At 53.3% G+C, this 16,358-nt stretch overlaps 8 protein-coding genes across 8 annotated transcripts; 4 read left to right on the top strand and 4 right to left on the bottom strand.

Moving 5' to 3' along the window:
* Nucleotides 1-4: 4 nt before the first annotated feature.
* N7459_004715 (class I SAM-dependent methyltransferase) lies at nt 5-829 on the bottom strand (the record flags this gene model as incomplete). Its single annotated transcript, XM_056943899.1, has 1 exon — nt 5-829. One exon carries the CDS (start codon nt 827-829, stop codon nt 5-7), a length of 825 nt encoding a protein of 274 aa, XP_056800782.1.
* A 1,219-nt stretch (nt 830-2,048) lies between these two features.
* On the bottom strand, nt 2,049-4,331 carry N7459_004716 (uncharacterized protein; the record flags this gene model as incomplete). Its single annotated transcript, XM_056943900.1, has 8 exons — nt 2,049-2,757; nt 2,831-3,040; nt 3,108-3,190; nt 3,256-3,418; nt 3,474-3,579; nt 3,650-3,760; nt 3,843-3,950; nt 4,019-4,331. The coding sequence occupies 8 exons, from the start codon at nt 4,329-4,331 to the stop codon at nt 2,049-2,051; spliced, it is 1,803 nt and encodes a 600-aa protein (XP_056800783.1).
* A 296-nt stretch (nt 4,332-4,627) lies between these two features.
* Nucleotides 4,628-6,131, bottom strand: N7459_004717 (NAD(P)/FAD-dependent oxidoreductase; the record flags this gene model as incomplete). The annotated part of the gene is made up of 3 exons (XM_056943901.1): nt 4,628-4,776; nt 4,840-5,799; nt 5,855-6,131. 3 exons carry the CDS (start codon nt 6,129-6,131, stop codon nt 4,628-4,630), a joined length of 1,386 nt encoding a protein of 461 aa, XP_056800784.1.
* Nucleotides 6,132-6,654: 523 nt separating this feature from the next.
* N7459_004718 (uncharacterized protein) lies at nt 6,655-8,289 on the top strand (the record flags this gene model as incomplete). Its single annotated transcript, XM_056943902.1, has 3 exons — nt 6,655-6,772; nt 6,828-6,918; nt 6,969-8,289. The coding sequence occupies 3 exons, from the start codon at nt 6,655-6,657 to the stop codon at nt 8,287-8,289; spliced, it is 1,530 nt and encodes a 509-aa protein (XP_056800785.1).
* A 536-nt stretch (nt 8,290-8,825) lies between these two features.
* N7459_004719 (uncharacterized protein) lies at nt 8,826-9,384 on the top strand (the record flags this gene model as incomplete). The annotated part of the gene is made up of 2 exons (XM_056943903.1): nt 8,826-9,058; nt 9,120-9,384. The coding sequence occupies 2 exons, from the start codon at nt 8,826-8,828 to the stop codon at nt 9,382-9,384; spliced, it is 498 nt and encodes a 165-aa protein (XP_056800786.1).
* A 295-nt stretch (nt 9,385-9,679) lies between these two features.
* Nucleotides 9,680-11,337, bottom strand: N7459_004720 (uncharacterized protein; the record flags this gene model as incomplete). Its single annotated transcript, XM_056943904.1, has 6 exons — nt 9,680-10,070; nt 10,127-10,311; nt 10,369-10,785; nt 10,836-10,964; nt 11,015-11,043; nt 11,100-11,337. 6 exons carry the CDS (start codon nt 11,335-11,337, stop codon nt 9,680-9,682), a joined length of 1,389 nt encoding a protein of 462 aa, XP_056800787.1.
* A 1,349-nt stretch (nt 11,338-12,686) lies between these two features.
* Nucleotides 12,687-14,193, top strand: N7459_004721 (uncharacterized protein; the record flags this gene model as incomplete). The annotated part of the gene is made up of 6 exons (XM_056943905.1): nt 12,687-12,819; nt 12,879-13,114; nt 13,167-13,360; nt 13,417-13,759; nt 13,818-13,938; nt 13,994-14,193. The coding sequence occupies 6 exons, from the start codon at nt 12,687-12,689 to the stop codon at nt 14,191-14,193; spliced, it is 1,227 nt and encodes a 408-aa protein (XP_056800788.1).
* Nucleotides 14,194-15,200: 1,007 nt separating this feature from the next.
* On the top strand, nt 15,201-16,184 carry N7459_004722 (uncharacterized protein; the record flags this gene model as incomplete). Its single annotated transcript, XM_056943906.1, has 1 exon — nt 15,201-16,184. The coding sequence occupies one exon, from the start codon at nt 15,201-15,203 to the stop codon at nt 16,182-16,184; it is 984 nt and encodes a 327-aa protein (XP_056800789.1).
* Between the last annotated feature and the right edge of the window lie 174 nt (nt 16,185-16,358).

Consider the following 16,358-nt stretch of genomic DNA (forward strand, 5'->3'; position numbering starts at 1 on the left):
CGATCTAATGTTTATAGCAGAGGATCTCAGCGCTCGGGATCGTCAGCCACGCATCCTCATGATCTCCCCACTCCTTCCAGCTCTTCGAAATCCGCTCCAGATCCTCGCGGCTCGCAAACCCGCCGTCCAACGAGGTCGTCGCAAACGCCGAGTGAAGCGCCCGCTCCTGCCACGTCTCACTCCACCACCGGACGTCATCCTTCTGCACATAACACCACGACGAAACACTGCAGTTGACATCCTCCACCGCAAACCCAGCCCGCTTCGCCCACGCATGGATCATGCGGCCGGCATTAGGCTCGCCGCCATTCCCCCTCGCCGTCCGATCATTCAGCGCAAGCCACTGCGTCAGGCCCTCAATCTCGGGATACCACGCAAACGAGCTATAATCCGCCTCGCGCGCCGCAACAATGCCCCCCGCCTTCGCAACCCGCCGCATCTCCTTCAGCATGCCGACCGGATCGCCGACATGCTGCAGCACTTGGTGGCAGAAGACCACGTCGAAGGTGCCGTCCGCGTAGGCCAGGCCGTTAGCGTCGCCCTCGACGAAGTCGACGTTCGCGACGCCGCGCTCTTGCGCGAGATTGCGCGCCGGCGTGAGCACGGAGCCCGCGCGCTCGAGGCCCGTGACGTGGCCCTGGGGCACGTACGCCGCCAGGTCGACGGTGATGGTGCCGGGGCCGCAGCCGATGTCGAGGATCTTCATGTGCGGCTTCAGGTGTGGCAGCAGGAAGCCCGCTGAGTTCTGCGCCGTGCGCTGGCTATGCGAGCGCACGACGGAGGCGTGGTGCCCGTGGGTGTAGGTGGCGGACTCGGTCTTGCTGGCCATGATTTTGCAAATATGGATGAAAATGTAGAAATTGAGGGAGACTCCAGTCTTGAATGAGTTTTTCGTTTTATTTCTGGGTAGTTTGCGCTGCTGTTCGCTGGTTTATATGTCTTTCCAGCTGCGTTGCAGGGATGTAGTTCGGTGGCCGATGTCGGAGAGCTCGCCCCAGAATGATTTGGCGCGATCCTACGGCGTGATTCATATTAGACAGGATGGTGTATTATTGGTTGCAGGGTCTGTGGATTGACGGGGCTTGTGACTTACGCTTGCTTGGATTGGAATCCTCTGGACGTCGAGGCGACTGGTCTTCACCGTGTGTAGAGTCGAGGCTATGGTGGAAATCGCCAGCGATGTCGGAGATACAACCTCGGAGCCTCGAGATGCCATCCACAGGCTGCACCAACTACAACTAGCTAGCGAGCTATGTAGCTATCGGCGTCGGGCTGGATTGGCCAATGCTGACACTTGTTTTTCTCAGACCGTCGATCTTCCCACGAGCGAAAATGACGACGCTGGATCCCGAGGCGAGGCGGACCTCGACCTGCTCTGAATCTGGGGCCAATCCGCACGGCTTGTGTCTGTCCGTCCACAAGAAATACCAAGCGTTGATTCTCCGGTTTCAAACGCCGGTAGAGCAAAATGCAGGATACTTTGGCGCAGTTGTCTCCTTGCGAGACGAGCTCCTCTAGGATTGATACGCCCCAAACAGTCTACATTACTGAGCAAGAAGTAGAGACCGGTTCCACAGCTTGAATTGCTGCGCTATTTGCTTGCCAGCGGGTCTTAGTGTACGGTGGCATTCAATTCCGACCTCAGTACGCCGCGGCACTACCTGGCGGCGGCCCGGGTCATCAACGAAGATGCAATTCAACTTCTATGCGGGCAGCCGGGGGCGAGGCTGCGCGGGCGCAGATGAAAAATTGATACGCATGCATGGAATAACTATGGGAGCAGGCTCAGTGGACGCGTGTCAGAAAGACGGGTGGTATGGGGAACACCGTGGACTGCCTGACAATCCCTCCACTTCTGATGCGACTTCTGATGCGACATATTCCTACTTGTGTGCCCCATTTATTGCTTCTTGGATATTAACTGCTATTCATTGAGGAGAGATAGCTGGAAATGGCGCAGAGTATCTATTGCTGGGGGGCGCTTGATATAGAGTGTTCCATCTCCGAGATCGGCATGGTCATTCTGAGCGCAGTTGGGAACGTGTAGATCATTCGAAGAACCTGTTCAAATAACCCGAGACCCTGCCACGCGTGGGTGGTTCATAAATCGCCTCGTAGAGGTCAATCTGGGCCTTGACATCGCCGAGCTGAAGATCTGCGGTGCCTGGTCGAATATATTCCGTCCGCTTGACAATCTTCCAGAACAGGAATGCGGCCGGGAAGAAGCCGACCATGGTGTAGTTTGTGAAAAAGGTCGTGGTGTCCCAGTTTCCCCGGATGAAAACGCAGTATCCCAGCACCAGTGTCATGGTAAATGTCCCACCTAGGGCGTACCATGCCGCGTAAGGCTGGAGATATCCGCGATACGGCAGCGTCTTCCGGTCGATCCCTTGGCGCTGAAGTGCTGCGTAGAAGTGAAGGTACGTGACGACTGTTCCAAAGTAATTAATCAAGTACGAGGCGGTGCATATTCCAACCAGCCAGTCTAGAACCGTCGAAGATGATTTGCCGAGCTGCAGCAAAGTTAAGAAGCAGAACGATAACGCCGCGACGACGGCGTAATAAGGGATGCCGAATTTATTGCACTTGGCGAAGAAGGCGGGTGCTTTCCCGTCCACGGCCATCCCATGAAGCGTTCTTGCAGCCGAGAAAACAACGTTATTCCCCGCAGAAAGAACGGAAGTCATGATCAGAGCATTCACAAGGTCTGGGACGCCCTTAATCCCAAACTCAACCATAGAGATGACGTAGGGGGAACTTGGGTGCAAATGTCAACGAGCAGGTCCAATCGCAACACAGAGTGTCGAATGAACAGGCCTTCTTCACTTACGCCGCTCCCGTCCCACTTCCAAATTTGCTGCCTGATATATACTCCTGGAGAAGCTTGTCATCGTACGGGATGACTATTCCCACACACAGCGCACCTCCGATAAAGAAGAACATTAAGCGCCACACGAATGAGTCAAAGGCCCGTCGCATCAACTTGCGCGGATTCTCTGCCTCGGCTGCTGCCATGGAGATGAACTCGGGGCCGACCATACTGGAAGCAATCCGATGAGACGTTAGTATGATAGATGCATGTCTATGCAAGCGAGAAACATCCATACGTAAAAGACCCTTGAACCATGCACGACAAAATTCCGAGAAACCGGCCGGTGTCTCCAGGAACGAGGTACTCAACGAAGGAACCCTTGGGATGTCAATCAGTGGCCTATACGGAAAGCAAGCAAAGCAACACGCGAGATCGATACTCACCGGATGGTTCCAGTAGCGAAAACCATATGCATCGTGTCGAGGATTCCCGCCAACCATAGTGATGAAGGTGTATATCATTAGACCGAGCATCAAGAAGATTTTGAAGGTCGACAGGTAGAATTCGGTGATTCCAAAATATCGTACAGCAAGGCCGTTGAGTACACTTCTCTCATCAGCGCGCAGTTTTCTAGCACAAAGTGGACAGGGACAATTCCTACGCGTAGATAACCAAGCACACGGCCATGACGGCAGCCACTGGAATTCTATCCGTCCAGTAAGTGAGCAGAACGTCGATGGCAGTTATCTCATACGGTATCGCAAAGGCTATCAGACAGAGAAGTCAGACTGTGCAATGTGATATCCGGAAGATGTACAGGCAGAAGCTCTAACTTACCCATCAGGAAGAAATAGTTCCACCCCATTGCAAAGCCCAAGGCGTCATCAACCCAGAATCCAGAGAGTCGAATAAACGGAGAGGCGATGGGGAGGTATGTGACCATTTCAGCTGAAGAGATTAATGCCCATTCATCTGGCCGACGCGCGATGGAGCCATCCCAAGACCACAATTGACGGAATCTCAAGCCTACCAAAACACTGATTGACCGCGAGAACGATCGTCCCGTATGCAATAAATCCAAGCAAAAGTCCTGCGGGGCCACCTTTGGGGAGGGACGCCCCCATTTGCACAAAGAGGGCTGTAGGAACCAGATTAGCCTCAGACCTTTTGACGGAGAAAGTAAGTCTAGGGAACATCGAGACATACACGTTCCAATAGCACCTCCCACAGCTAAGAGCTGGATTTCCTTCCCGCCAAGTCGACGATGAAGATGCTGAGATCCCGCCGAAATGAGCTCGGCGGGCATAACATCCTCGCTATCGCGTTTCCTCGGTCCGTGTGACTGTGACAGAATGTGAGAGGAAGACTGAGGGCCCTTTGGGCCATTGGAAATATTGGGTGCATCCATCTCAGAGATATCTCTGCCGGCGCGGACTGTGTTTAATGCAAATCTCGCAACGGAGACAATTGCAACTCCAACGGGTTTATAACAGCAGCTGGAGGAGTATTTGTGGACCATTTAGCGCCGGGGATATTTCAGGTTGAGGAGAAGTTGAGGAAAGATGCAGGGAAGAGGGGTTCCTCTCGCAGGCGCCTATCTCGATTCCCCGCAAAGATACCAACTCGCCCGGTCCTGCAGTATGATATTGGCGAATCATCGCAAGAGATGGCGTTCATGATATGGGTTTGCGCCAGTTAGTGTCGAAGGTATGGGAATTCCCAATGCCATGTTCTTTTACGTTGAAGCCAGTAGAATAAAACTGTACGCTATATGCTACATGCTATGGAAGTCTGGCTTGGTAGATTTACTGCACACTACCATATCGATGGCAGATCCCCCACAGAAAGCCGCGAGAGTCTTGCCTGGGAGAGTTGGAAGCATTCTGGCAGGCCGGTGGCGCTCCATTCTTGCCCAAGAACTAGCTTGGCCACCCCCGGTGCACAAGTGAAAATGCGTGCCATGCCTAAATCAAGTCAGTCAATTCCTCTTTCTTGGGGAACATATGTTAGATCCTAGGTAAACTTACCATGCCCGTTGAACCCGGCGCAGATGTACTGCCCAGGCAACGAATCGATTGCACCAACAAACGGCACTGAATCTGTCGTCATCGCAATAATCCCAGTCCAGGCATGGTCTAGCCCTTCACCATGAGTCGCAGTGAGGGACTGATGTGCAGGGAATAGTTGGCCAAAGCTGCGCAAAGCATCCCCTGTGATCTCCTCATTGTGGTGAGTATCGTCGGTGCTGAAACGACTGGCCAGAGTCTCCGGACTCAAGGTGGGATTGGATCGCGAAACACCGAGTATAAGGGTGCCATCGCCTTTCCGCTGAATCAGGGAGTAGAAGTGATACAGACTATAACGCAGTGAAAAGGTGCTCTGAAGGGCATTTTCGGCTGCAAATGCGGGCGTTGGGATGAGCGAATGCGCCTGGGCGCGATTCGGGCGGACATAAGCATTTAGTTGAGGGAGAAGCTGTGCCACATGGGCATTGGAGCAATGGATGATCTTCTCCGCCGTCACAACTCCGCGAGGTGTATATACGTCCCATCGATCCAACGTCGACTCGTTTTGCTTTACCTCCGTCGCTGGGCAGAACGTGAACAGTTTCGCACCCTTCGCTATCACTGATTGTAGGAGAAACTGAGCGAGCTTGGCTGGATGACTTGATCCTGCGGGCCATTCATATGCTGCAACGGCTCTGGGGATTCTCGTCCTTGTTTGCGCCTCCGTTCCTTCGTAATATGTGATGTGGGAGACATCACCGCCAGCCTGCCTGTATGCTTCGAGGCTGTCTGCCTCGTACCTGGCAAACTCCGGCGTCATACAAACGTCGAAGGTGGTCGTCAAGTTGAAATCGCACTGCACGTCGTGCTTTTGAACGAACCGGTCCACCTTCTCCAAGACGAGCCGTTCGTTGTCGATGATCTTGAGAGCTTGGTCCTTGCCGTGGACCTTGGCATATGCACTGAATCCACGGAATGCATCTTGCAGAGTATCAGTCCCCCTTCCAGTGGATGATTGATTGGAAGACCAACATACCCGGTCGAACGTGGCCCGCGTTGCGTGAACTCGCGCCACTCGCGGCCTCTCGCGCTTCCAGAATCACCACATCCTCGCCTTGAACGCCCGCTTCCATCAACTCGAACGCAGTCAGTGCACCGGCAAGTCCAGACCCCACGATCACAAATCTGGCGTGCGAAGGGACCGCGTTGTGTTGGTTGGCAAACAGGTGGGGGAATGCTCGAGTCGTCCGCTGCCAATAGCTCAGACAGGGAGAGGACACAGGGAGACTCCTGCTGGATCCCTTGTCTGCCATGGCGGTAACGGTCGATGAGCGACAGGGTGTATATGGCTGAATGTATGAATATGTGATATATGAACCGTTGACCCTGAGAGCGCGTTATCAGCAGCGGATGGCGATGGCGTGCGGGGGAGGACCGAGACTCTCCGATCAGCCAACTTCTTTCACTTCCTCCATTCCACTCCACCTCCAATGTTCATCGCACACCAATGTCTCCATTGGGTTGGCTTCGCGGTGACTGTGGCATCGAGCGCCGTCCCGGTCGTGTTGCAGCCAGCGACTGCATCTGCATCACTACAAAATCGGCATTCCGCCGAGGTTGCGCCCGCCTTGGGATGGAATCCAACGATTGGCGCGGGCTCTTATCATACGCACACGACCTGCACGCGACAGATCGCTCCAAGGGATGTGAGGCGTGAGAATGGCCGGTGGCAGACCGGACTGCTTATCTCGGCTCTTCCCCGGCGTTTCTACTCCTTATTTAGAGCCCTGACCCGACAACCACCAGCGGAGAGACATAGCCTTTGCCATCCCGAAAATGACCCTGTCGGCGGTCTTTCGGCAGCCACCGAACAATCATGACCGATCTTCCGACGAGAAGGCGCTTGTGCGACGCTTGGATGCCTTTCTCTTGACCTTCGGCTGTCTTTCACAGGGTGGGCCGGAGAGAAACCCAGGTACTTTGGAGTACAAGAAGCTAACCTGAGTCAGTGATCAAATATCTCGACCAGCAGAATATCAATAATGCCTACGTCTCTGGAATGAAGGAAGACCTGCACCTTCACGGCAACGAGCTGAACTTGTACGGATCCGAGAATCCTGCATCCCACCGCGCGAGACTGATGCTTGCAGATTCACGACCTACTTCAATGCCGCTTACTGTGTCATGTTGATCCCGTCGCAAATTATCTTGACCTACGTGCGGCCCAGCTTCTGGCTCCCCGGACTGGAAATCCTGTGGGGCATGCTCACTGGACTAGTCGCCATGACCACTCATGCAAAGCAAGTCTACATTCTGCGGGTCTTCCTCGGCCTATGTGAGAGTAGCGCTTGGCCAGGCATGATGACGCTGTTCATGTACTGGTACACCCCGACGGAGCTCGCCAAGCGCATGGGTTTCTATCATTCATGCCAGGCGGTGGGCCAGATGATGTCGGGCGCTCTGCAAGCCGCGATTTCCACCACGCTAAATGGCCATGGTGGGCTATCAGGCTGGCGGTGGTTATTTATCATTAACGCCGTTATCACCGTCGTATGGGGATTCGCTGGATTTGCCATGATCCCCGACCTGCCGAACAACCCAAATCCTCGCGCGTTCTGGTTTAAGAAGGTCCATGCCGAGCTTTCCATGGAACGCTTGGCTCGCACTGGTCGTGCTGAGCCCAAGAAGATGACATGGGCCGGTGTGCAGCGAACCTTCTCCAGTTGGGTGGTTTATTTCATTGCAGTCCTCTACATCGCGAGCGTGCTCGGGACCTATGGATACGTTTACTTTTCGCTCTTCCTCAAATCCCTCAAAAACCCCGACGGTACCCCCAGATGGAGCGTCTCGGAAGTGAACGCGATTCCAATCGGAGGCTCTGCCATCAACGTGGTCTTCGTGTGGATCTGGGCGTTGCTGTCGGATTTCCTGCGGACGCGATGGACGCTCATCGTAGCCCAGGGTATCATCGGAATTATTCCGTGCATCATCATGAGTGCATGGACGTCGCACCGATCAACTGTCCCTCTGTCTAGCGCATACGCGTCGTACTTCACCTCCTACATCTGCCTCGGCACAGCTCCGCTAATCTTCGCATGGCTGTCCGACCTCATTCCACAGGACCCCGAGGCTCGCACGCTCGTTGTCGGCGTCTCGGTTGCAGGGTACTATGCGATCTCGGCGTGGTCGCAGGTTCTGGCGTGGCCGGCTTCGCAGGCACCGTACTACAAGTATGGATGGCAGTCTGCGCTGGCGTTGCTCGTCCTCGTAATCATCATGACTTGCCTCTTACGCCTCATTGACGACCGGTATATGCTACCGAAGCGTCTTGCCTTCCAGGCATCACTGGATGGGCACGCCGTGGGGCCCAAAGATAGTGTGTCGGGGGCGTCGGTCGGCAATGATACCCTGACTCAGCCTTTAATTCCGAATCAAAAGCCACAACGGACCCCGACAGTAGACGAAGTATAAGCTGTTGGTGCAAATCAAACGTAAGTATGTCTCTACGAGCGTCTTTTTTCAAGAGAACCAGCCCGTTGACCATATACTATGGTATAGAAGGGCGCTGCAAGTCTCCACTTCACCCGACTGCGCCGTCGCCAAGACGCCTTTAAAATTTATACAAGTCCGCTGGTTCCATGTTTAAGTACGCGATGCGCGAGCCTCGCCCTATAATCGCCTTATTAAATGAAGCATTGGTGGCTTGCAATGAGATGCCAGCCTTATGCCATTAAGTGGCTGCTGCATTGGGGCCGTTTGATCAGCATCGCCCCCACGCAGGCCAAGAAGCTTCGTCCATACAAATCTTGAATTCCGTCTTGGCTGCACTGCCCACAGTGACTAATTAGCATAGGGTTTTTCAGGGGTGGTCTGCATGTTCCATAATCTTTTTTTTACGCCGGTCATCTATAAAAGGTCAAGGGGCTTAGTACTATTCCTCCTACAAACACATACCCCCTACAGTACCTCGAGTCAGCAATCCGATTTCGTTCCTTCACACCATCAAAATGCGGGTCTCCAGTCTGATTCCCATGTTCGCTGCAGTCCTTCCAGCCCTGGTGGCCGCTGAGGACTGTGAGTTCTACATCCAGCCTGCCACGGATCTGTACGAACCCGTTACGCTGAAGCTGGCCTGCCCGCCGCCCTCCAGTCTCGGGGAGGGCGAGTCGTACAGTGAGGCCTCAATCGACACGAACAAATGCTTGATGAACCACTTTGGCGCTCTCGAAGCCTACGCGGAGTAAGCCGTCATATGCCATCCCGAGCCGGTTCTGACAGTATACTGATAACGTCGATAATAGTGGAAATGCTTGGGCGAGCTGCGATGGCCGCAAGGTCCAGAGGGGTGAGAACGACGTCCTTGAGAGCGCCATCTGTGGACCTGCCACTACCATGACCTCTGTTGCTATCAGTAAGAAAGCGCCTCCTTGTCTGCAGACTCTCGTGCTGACCACCGAACAGGTGCTTTTGCGACTTCGGTCTCCAACTCTATCGTCTGCGGAGGCTACACTGCTGCGCCTTCTACTGTCACTCCTGCGATCACTGCGGCGGCGACGGCATAATTGATCTGACCGGATCTAGATGCAAGAGCTGGATAAATATATTTGGTTTGGTGCGTGGGGTTATGCGAGCTGGAAGCTCAAAGTGTTAATGGAGCAGCCAGTTTGATCACGGACCGCCGGTTCTGTGCACATTGATGAAAGATATCCCATCACAGTAGAATTGATTATGGCTGTACTATGAAGCATGCATAAAATCGAGTACTTTGGAAGCACTTGACAAGGCGAGAAGATAAAGCTGCTATAACCGCTCACGTCGCCAGCCAGACTTGACCACCTCCCTTCCGCCAGAAGATCCAAATCTAGTAGTAGTAGGGGTGGTCAGGATCCGTCAGATCAAAGACAACACTGGAGTGCGGTTTGGCACCGCCACGATTTGCGAACTCTTTGCTGAAGTCGATGGACCGGTTAAATGCCAGACTGCCATCGTCGTTGATATCGATATACAGCGCCTTGAAGTCAGCGGGTGTGTTGATAATGCCGATTTCTCCCGTTTGGACGAAGTAATCAGTGACCACGAGATGCTTTTGGTCTGGGGTGACCTTGATATAATGAGGACCGACAGTCGGCTGATCCTCATCGGGGTTATCAAGGCGCTTGACGTTGTTCAAGTCACTAATATCCAAAGCTGCGATGTGATTTGCCGTGGTGAGGGTCAGATAGTAGAAGCGGCCATCCTGGCTGATGTCGGTGCTAAGGAGAGGATCTTGTTAGACGCATCCTGAAACGGGGGTATGGACGCCACTTACTAGATCGCAATCGTATCGCGAGCCTTAGGGCCCAGATCGAACAGTTCCTCAATCACACCCTGGTTGCCATGTGCATCTTTACGCAGAGGATAGATCACCCACACCTGGCCCAGATGAACTGCAGTGGCGAGGGCCGCAGCTTCGGGATGGCCAGGGATGAACTTGACGTCTTGAATACCGCCGCCCTGGAAACGAAACGCATTAGCCATTGATTCGAGATGATTTCTCCCGGGAACACTCACATCAGGAATGGTCAGGGTATTGAGAATGGTTCTGGTATCGAGATCCCACAGACGGAGAGTGTTGGCGTGTCTCACACCAAGACTGGGCTTCAAGATGCTGATGGGCTCTACAAAGTCCGACGTCAGAATGAGTTTGTTCTGCCAGTCAATACTGAGACCATGGGGCGAGAACTGCTCTCCCAGGATATTGAGGGTGCCGTCCACATCCTCGGGCCACTCGTGGATGATATCAAAGTTCTTGTCGGTCTCGATCAAGCGTCCGGGAGTGGTTCCCAGGGCAGAACCCATGTAGGTTATGAAGAAACCGCCGTCGGGCTTTGCGCGAACCTCGTCAGCAATCGAGGACAGAAGCGCGCGGTTGCTTTTCTTGAACGTTGGACGGTAGGGGTCGGTGGTGTCGAAGTAGAAGGCCGTGTCCTAGTATGAAGTGAGCCATGGGAATTGGAAAACAGGAGGATTCATTCTACCTGAGTCTTCAGCAGAGACAGAAGACCGCCACCAAACAGAGTCTTCCCATCAAGAGAAGGGCCGAGATGGTGCGGGTCATTGCCACTCGATGGCACATCTGTTACCCATATAAGGGTGCCGAAGGTATCCTATCGCCGTCAGCAAAGAAACTGTGGTGCTGGAGACAGGTGTTTCTCACATCATCCAGACTGTAAGTGGCCAAGAAATCTTGAACATGTTAGCCACAGATCTTGACTGCCGTCCCAAGTGAAGATAAGACTCACCTTTGTGTTCCTTGTCCCCCGAACCAGTCCAGAAGTAGCCGATCTTCTTGGGCTTGATGTTGCTGGGAGTAAACGGGGGACTCTCCAATGGAGGCGTGGGGACTTGCAAAATGGGCAAGGGAGGTGCGTTGCTCGTAAGAGGATCGGTCACTCCGGGAATGCTGGGAATCAGAGGAGGCAGTGAAAGACTCTCCCCAACAGCCGCCAGGGAGGAAACCGACGCCAGCCAATAGCGCATACTGTATATTAGGATATGGAGATGGGTGGTTAGTATGACAACTGATTGGGTCGTTCGCACTTGGACAAGAGCAGATTTGAGGGGGATATCACGGCTTATATATTCGGGCGTGATTCCACCACAATCACCTTGCTCTCCCTCATTCTCTCCATTCCCAGCCTTCATCAACAAAGAGCACGCAATTCCATCACAGCTTGATACTGCCATTTCACATCCCGAAAGACGACTGGGATCTACAAAATGGCGAATCCCGGAATACGAGCAGGGGAGATATTCTCGGGATAGTCGAGATGAGGACTATGAATGCCCAATCTTCCATGAGATTGCAGATCCAAGCGCAGTCAAACCTGGTTGCATGTCGTGATCGGGGCTAACGACCCTCGGAGATCCTCGAGATGCCTTCGGTCTGTTCAGAGACTTCGATATGCGCACTGCTATCTATGTGAACTACGTGAGTATTCACAGTGAGAAACCCTTCACATAAGCATACTACTCATCTACTCACCAGACAAGTAGAGAGGTGACCTGGAGACCTCTCGAAATCAAACTTTCGAACGCGAACGATCTATGTGTTCGTCCCTTGACTTTGACTGCGTCCCCGAGAGACCTTGTAAAGGCCAAAGCCCAGTTTAGGTTGATCTCTCTCGTGAACCTGGCCATGCGATATGAAGAGGATTGGCCAAGCGCCAAGAGCGGCCAAGAGACACTATGACCAGTTAATCGCGGAGCGGATGAGGTGATCCAAAGCATGTTCGACTTCACTTTTCCCCGATCAGACTGTTCGAAGGTTTAAAGTACATGCAGAGGACCCTGTTCAGTCCCTGGATCGGCACTAGCATTCCCCCATGGGGCCCAGTGGCACGGACGAGCTCGATTTCGCCAACATGCCAAGGATGTTGTTATACAGACAGCAAAGCTAACTTCCATACTGATGCTCACCGATGCAGGGTCCTCTGTTTCTGCTGGCTATCCACTATTGCGCCGACCCGGCGAGATGAAGGCACATCCAGACGCGGACTTTAGAGTGAGCGGCTTGCTCGCACCACCAGATGCCACCAGGTGTGAGCATCTCAGGATTCCCGATGGTCCCTGCATTGCATCATTTTCCCGTGTGGCTGCTGTATAGTTCCTCCAACGCGGGACATCGAGGATGCCTCGGATCACAAGCAACATCCTACATCGTGATGTTTATTGAATATTCCGTCATTGAGGGTTAAATTCCCAGTGTGAGGGGGTGGCATACAGGCATTCGGCCTGAAGAGATTATATATAGCCCTGCAGGCAGGGCTCGTAGAGGTGCCCAGTACAGTTGGGTATTTCTCTCTACATTCCTAGCAATAAATTCCACCATGAGGTTCCAAGATCTTGCCCTCGCCGGCTTGCTCTCCTCGTCAGCGTTGGCAATTCCCAAAGCCGCGAAGCGATCAGATCCTGGAAACCCCGAGCCGATCAATGACGGTGGAAAGGGAGCTCCTCTGCTGGGTATGAGCGTACAACCTGTGGGATTCTATAACGGTCTATTAATTCCTTGACATCACCAGGAGGAACCAACAAGGCGGTCGATCTTCAGAATCCCGACCAGCTGCGTACTCCAAGCACCGACAACGGCTTTGTGCCGAACGTCAAATGGAGTTTCTCTCAGTCCCAGACCAAATTGTTTCCTGGTGGCTGGTCGAGGGAGCAGGTCATTCAAGACCTGCCGCAGAGCCACGACATTGCCGGTGCCCAGCAGCACTTGAAGAAGGGTGCCATCCGTGAGCTACATTGGCATAGGACAGTCGGTCTTCCCTCTTCCTCTTCGCACCGTCCGTGACTCACATACTCTGTAGGCCGAATGGGGCTTTGTCTACAACGGATCGCTTCTCCTTTCCGGCGTTGATGAGAATGGAGGCTTCACAACGGAGAAGCTCGAGACCGGCGATATATGGTACTTCCCCAAGGGCGTTGCCCATAATGTACAGGGCCTCGACGAGGAGAACGAGTATCTCCTGGCCTTTGATGACGGCGACTTTGAGAAGATCGGGTAGGGAGATCGCTTGCCACATGAAGAGGACGACTATACTGACAGCAACTCAACAGGACTACTTTTATGGTCGATGACTGGATCTCCCACACTCCTCGAGAGATTTTGGCCAAGAACTTCGGCGTTGACCCTGACTTCTTCAACAAGGTCCCGTCCAAGTTCCCATATATCCTGAACGGCACCGTCAGCGAAGACCTCAAGAAGGCACCCGAGGGGACCCTAAAAGGCAACAGCTCTTATGTGTACCACACCTACAAGCACCCTTCTGAGCCTGTTCCTGGACATGGCGGAACGTTCCGAAAGATCGATTCACGCAACTTTCCCATTTCCCAGACCCTTGCTGCGGCCATCGTTGAACTCGAGCCAAAGGGTCTCCGCGAGCTGCACTGGCACCCTAATGTAAGGTCTTTTCCGCGGGGCGTAGCTGGATAGATACTAAATTGTCCGTTCTTCCCAGGCCGAGGAGTGGCTGTATTTTCATCACGGCAATGCCCGCGCAACTGTCTTTATTGGCGACTCGAAGGCTCGCACCTTTGACTTTACAGCCGGAGACACCGCGGTGTTTCCTGATAACAGCGGTGAGCAATGATTCTTGATTGATCTTTGACATTCGGACTAAATATGGATGACCAGGACATTACATTGAGAACACTTCGGACACCGAGAAGCTCATCTGGGTGGAGCTGTACAAGAGCGATCGCGTCGCTGATATCTCCTTGGCCCAGTGGCTGGCTCTGACCCCAGCAGACACGGTTGCGAATGTGCTTAAAGTTGACATTGAGGTCATCAGGCAGATAAAAAAGGAGAAGCAGCTTCTCGTTCAAGGCAAATAAATGGGCGTGAGAGCGATCTATGCGCCCACTACCATCAATCGGGATGCAGCATGATCGACTTGCATCTCTGCTGATCTATCTCATTACACTTCTAAGACACCGTTTAATATGACCTTTTCTTCGTTTTTGTTTGACTGAGAGACCCTACTCATAGAATTCTAGGTATTTTACGTCTGAGTCCTAGCAGCAGCATCGATATCAATATCGAATCATATGAGGGCTGTCAATGGTGGGTAACTAGCAAAATCTCCGTATCATGTCCAGCAAGAGTATCGGATTGGCCTGGTATAGCTGAAACAAACCAAATACTCTTCAGTTTTTATATGCCATAGGGCTAATGAAAATTCAGCTATTTCACTTCACCGTGGCACTGTCCACTACTAACAATGATTCTACTCGTAACATATTGAACACAAAGCCCGGCCCGAAGCAGACCTAGATTGATCGTTGAATTGACGGTTAAATTAAGGGGTGATGAGGCGATGCTTAGCTATAATTAGGCAACGAGTTAGGCAACGAGTTAACTAGTTGCCTAATCCTTCAATTGACAAAGATGACGTGAGGCGTAGGGCGTACCGCATCTACGAGGGCCACACAAACAAACCACCATATTGCAGCAGCCGTGTATACTGTCATGCCGATCAATCCAATGTCGTCCATGGACACTTGCGCTGCATAGTTTCAGCCCTAAACCCCTGATCCAGAAGTGGCTAGCGCTCGGATTCTGGCGTCTCGCCATCTAGACGTGGCTAATCCGCATTAGGTAGCCAGTTCGATATGCTGGGGCCGGGGCCAGAACGCTCTGCCTCCACGACAAGTCTAGAGATGATCATCAGCCTGCTGGGGCGCCGTGACGCAAATGCTGACTCTGGGGCGAAAAGGACCACAAGACTGGGGAGCTTCCAACCGCCATAAAAGACAATCGCAGCCCCGAGAAGTCCGCTTTCTCGACGCTTTCTGTTCCGTCTTTTGCTGCTCCGCCCCCTGCGAAGGAAACGCGTGCAACCATGCAACTCAAGAATCTGCTGCCGATACTTGGTCTCAGCGCCGTTGCGAGTGCGCTGCCGGGGAAGATCGACAACTCTTTGTCGGTGGTAAACAATCAAGCCCGCGGACATGTCGCCCCGTTCGTGTCTCCAGCCACTGAGGGTGGCACTCCGACCTTGAAGAAGAAGGATACGCCCAGCTCCCAGGCGGAGCGAGGACTTATCGAGTTCTTTGATCCAGTCATCAGAGGTGCTGCGATGGGTGGAAGTGGCTCGGGCAAGAGAGATTTTTCCTGGTCTGAAGTCGAGAAGGAAATGGCTCACCTGGGCGATGAACTTCTCAAGTTCTTCGCTCCAGTCATCCAAGCGGCCTTGAACAAAGCCACTTCGACTCCTCTGTCGTTTCCCACCTCGGCCTCCCTTTCTTGGAAGCAGATCGAGAATGCACTCCTGACATTCTTTGCCCCGTACATCCAAGCCGCCTTGAACAGGGCCACTGGAACCCCCAGCGCGTCAGCGGGCGTGAGCAAGCGCGATTTCTCCTGGTCGCAGCTGGAGAACGCCATTCTCAGATTCTTCGCTCCATTCATTCAGTCGCTCTTGAACAAAGCCACGGCGACGCCCTATGCGACTCCCACCTCGACCTCGTTTTCGTGGTCTCAGGTCGAGAAGGAAATCTTGAGGTTCTTTGCGCCGTACCTCCAATCGGCCCTGAACAAGGCGACCGCCACTGCGTCTGTGAGCGCGTTGCCGAGTGGTACCTCACTGTCACAGTTGGAGAAGGAGCTGAAGAAGTTCTTCGCTCCGCTGATCCAGATGATCACTGGTGGAAATGCGTTCTCCAGTGTGACTGCCACTCCGTCGCCGAGGTTGGGCAAGAGAGATGACACTGTGTCGACCGATATTGGGGACAAGCCCCTTCTTAACGCATATTCGCCATTTATCGCAGAGGAGTGGTCGGCCGAGCATGCCTCTTCCAGTGCGACTGCCACTACGTCCGTCTAGCGTTGAGGCGAACATCGCTCTGTCGTGTCCAGTACGCATATGCAGTTGAAAGCTTCGGCAAACGTCTTCCTGTGGCTTAGCGCCGAGGATATCGAGTCGAAATGCTCATACATCGCACGATGAGCTGGAGCGAGAACGAGAGGTATTTATGAGGAGAGGCCGGGAGGAGAGGAA

The sequence above is a fragment of the Penicillium hispanicum genome, assembly GCF_028827665.1.
Source record: "Penicillium hispanicum strain IBT 35686 chromosome Unknown utg000004l_segment0_segment0, whole genome shotgun sequence".
Taxonomy (NCBI): domain Eukaryota; kingdom Fungi; phylum Ascomycota; class Eurotiomycetes; order Eurotiales; family Aspergillaceae; genus Penicillium; species Penicillium hispanicum.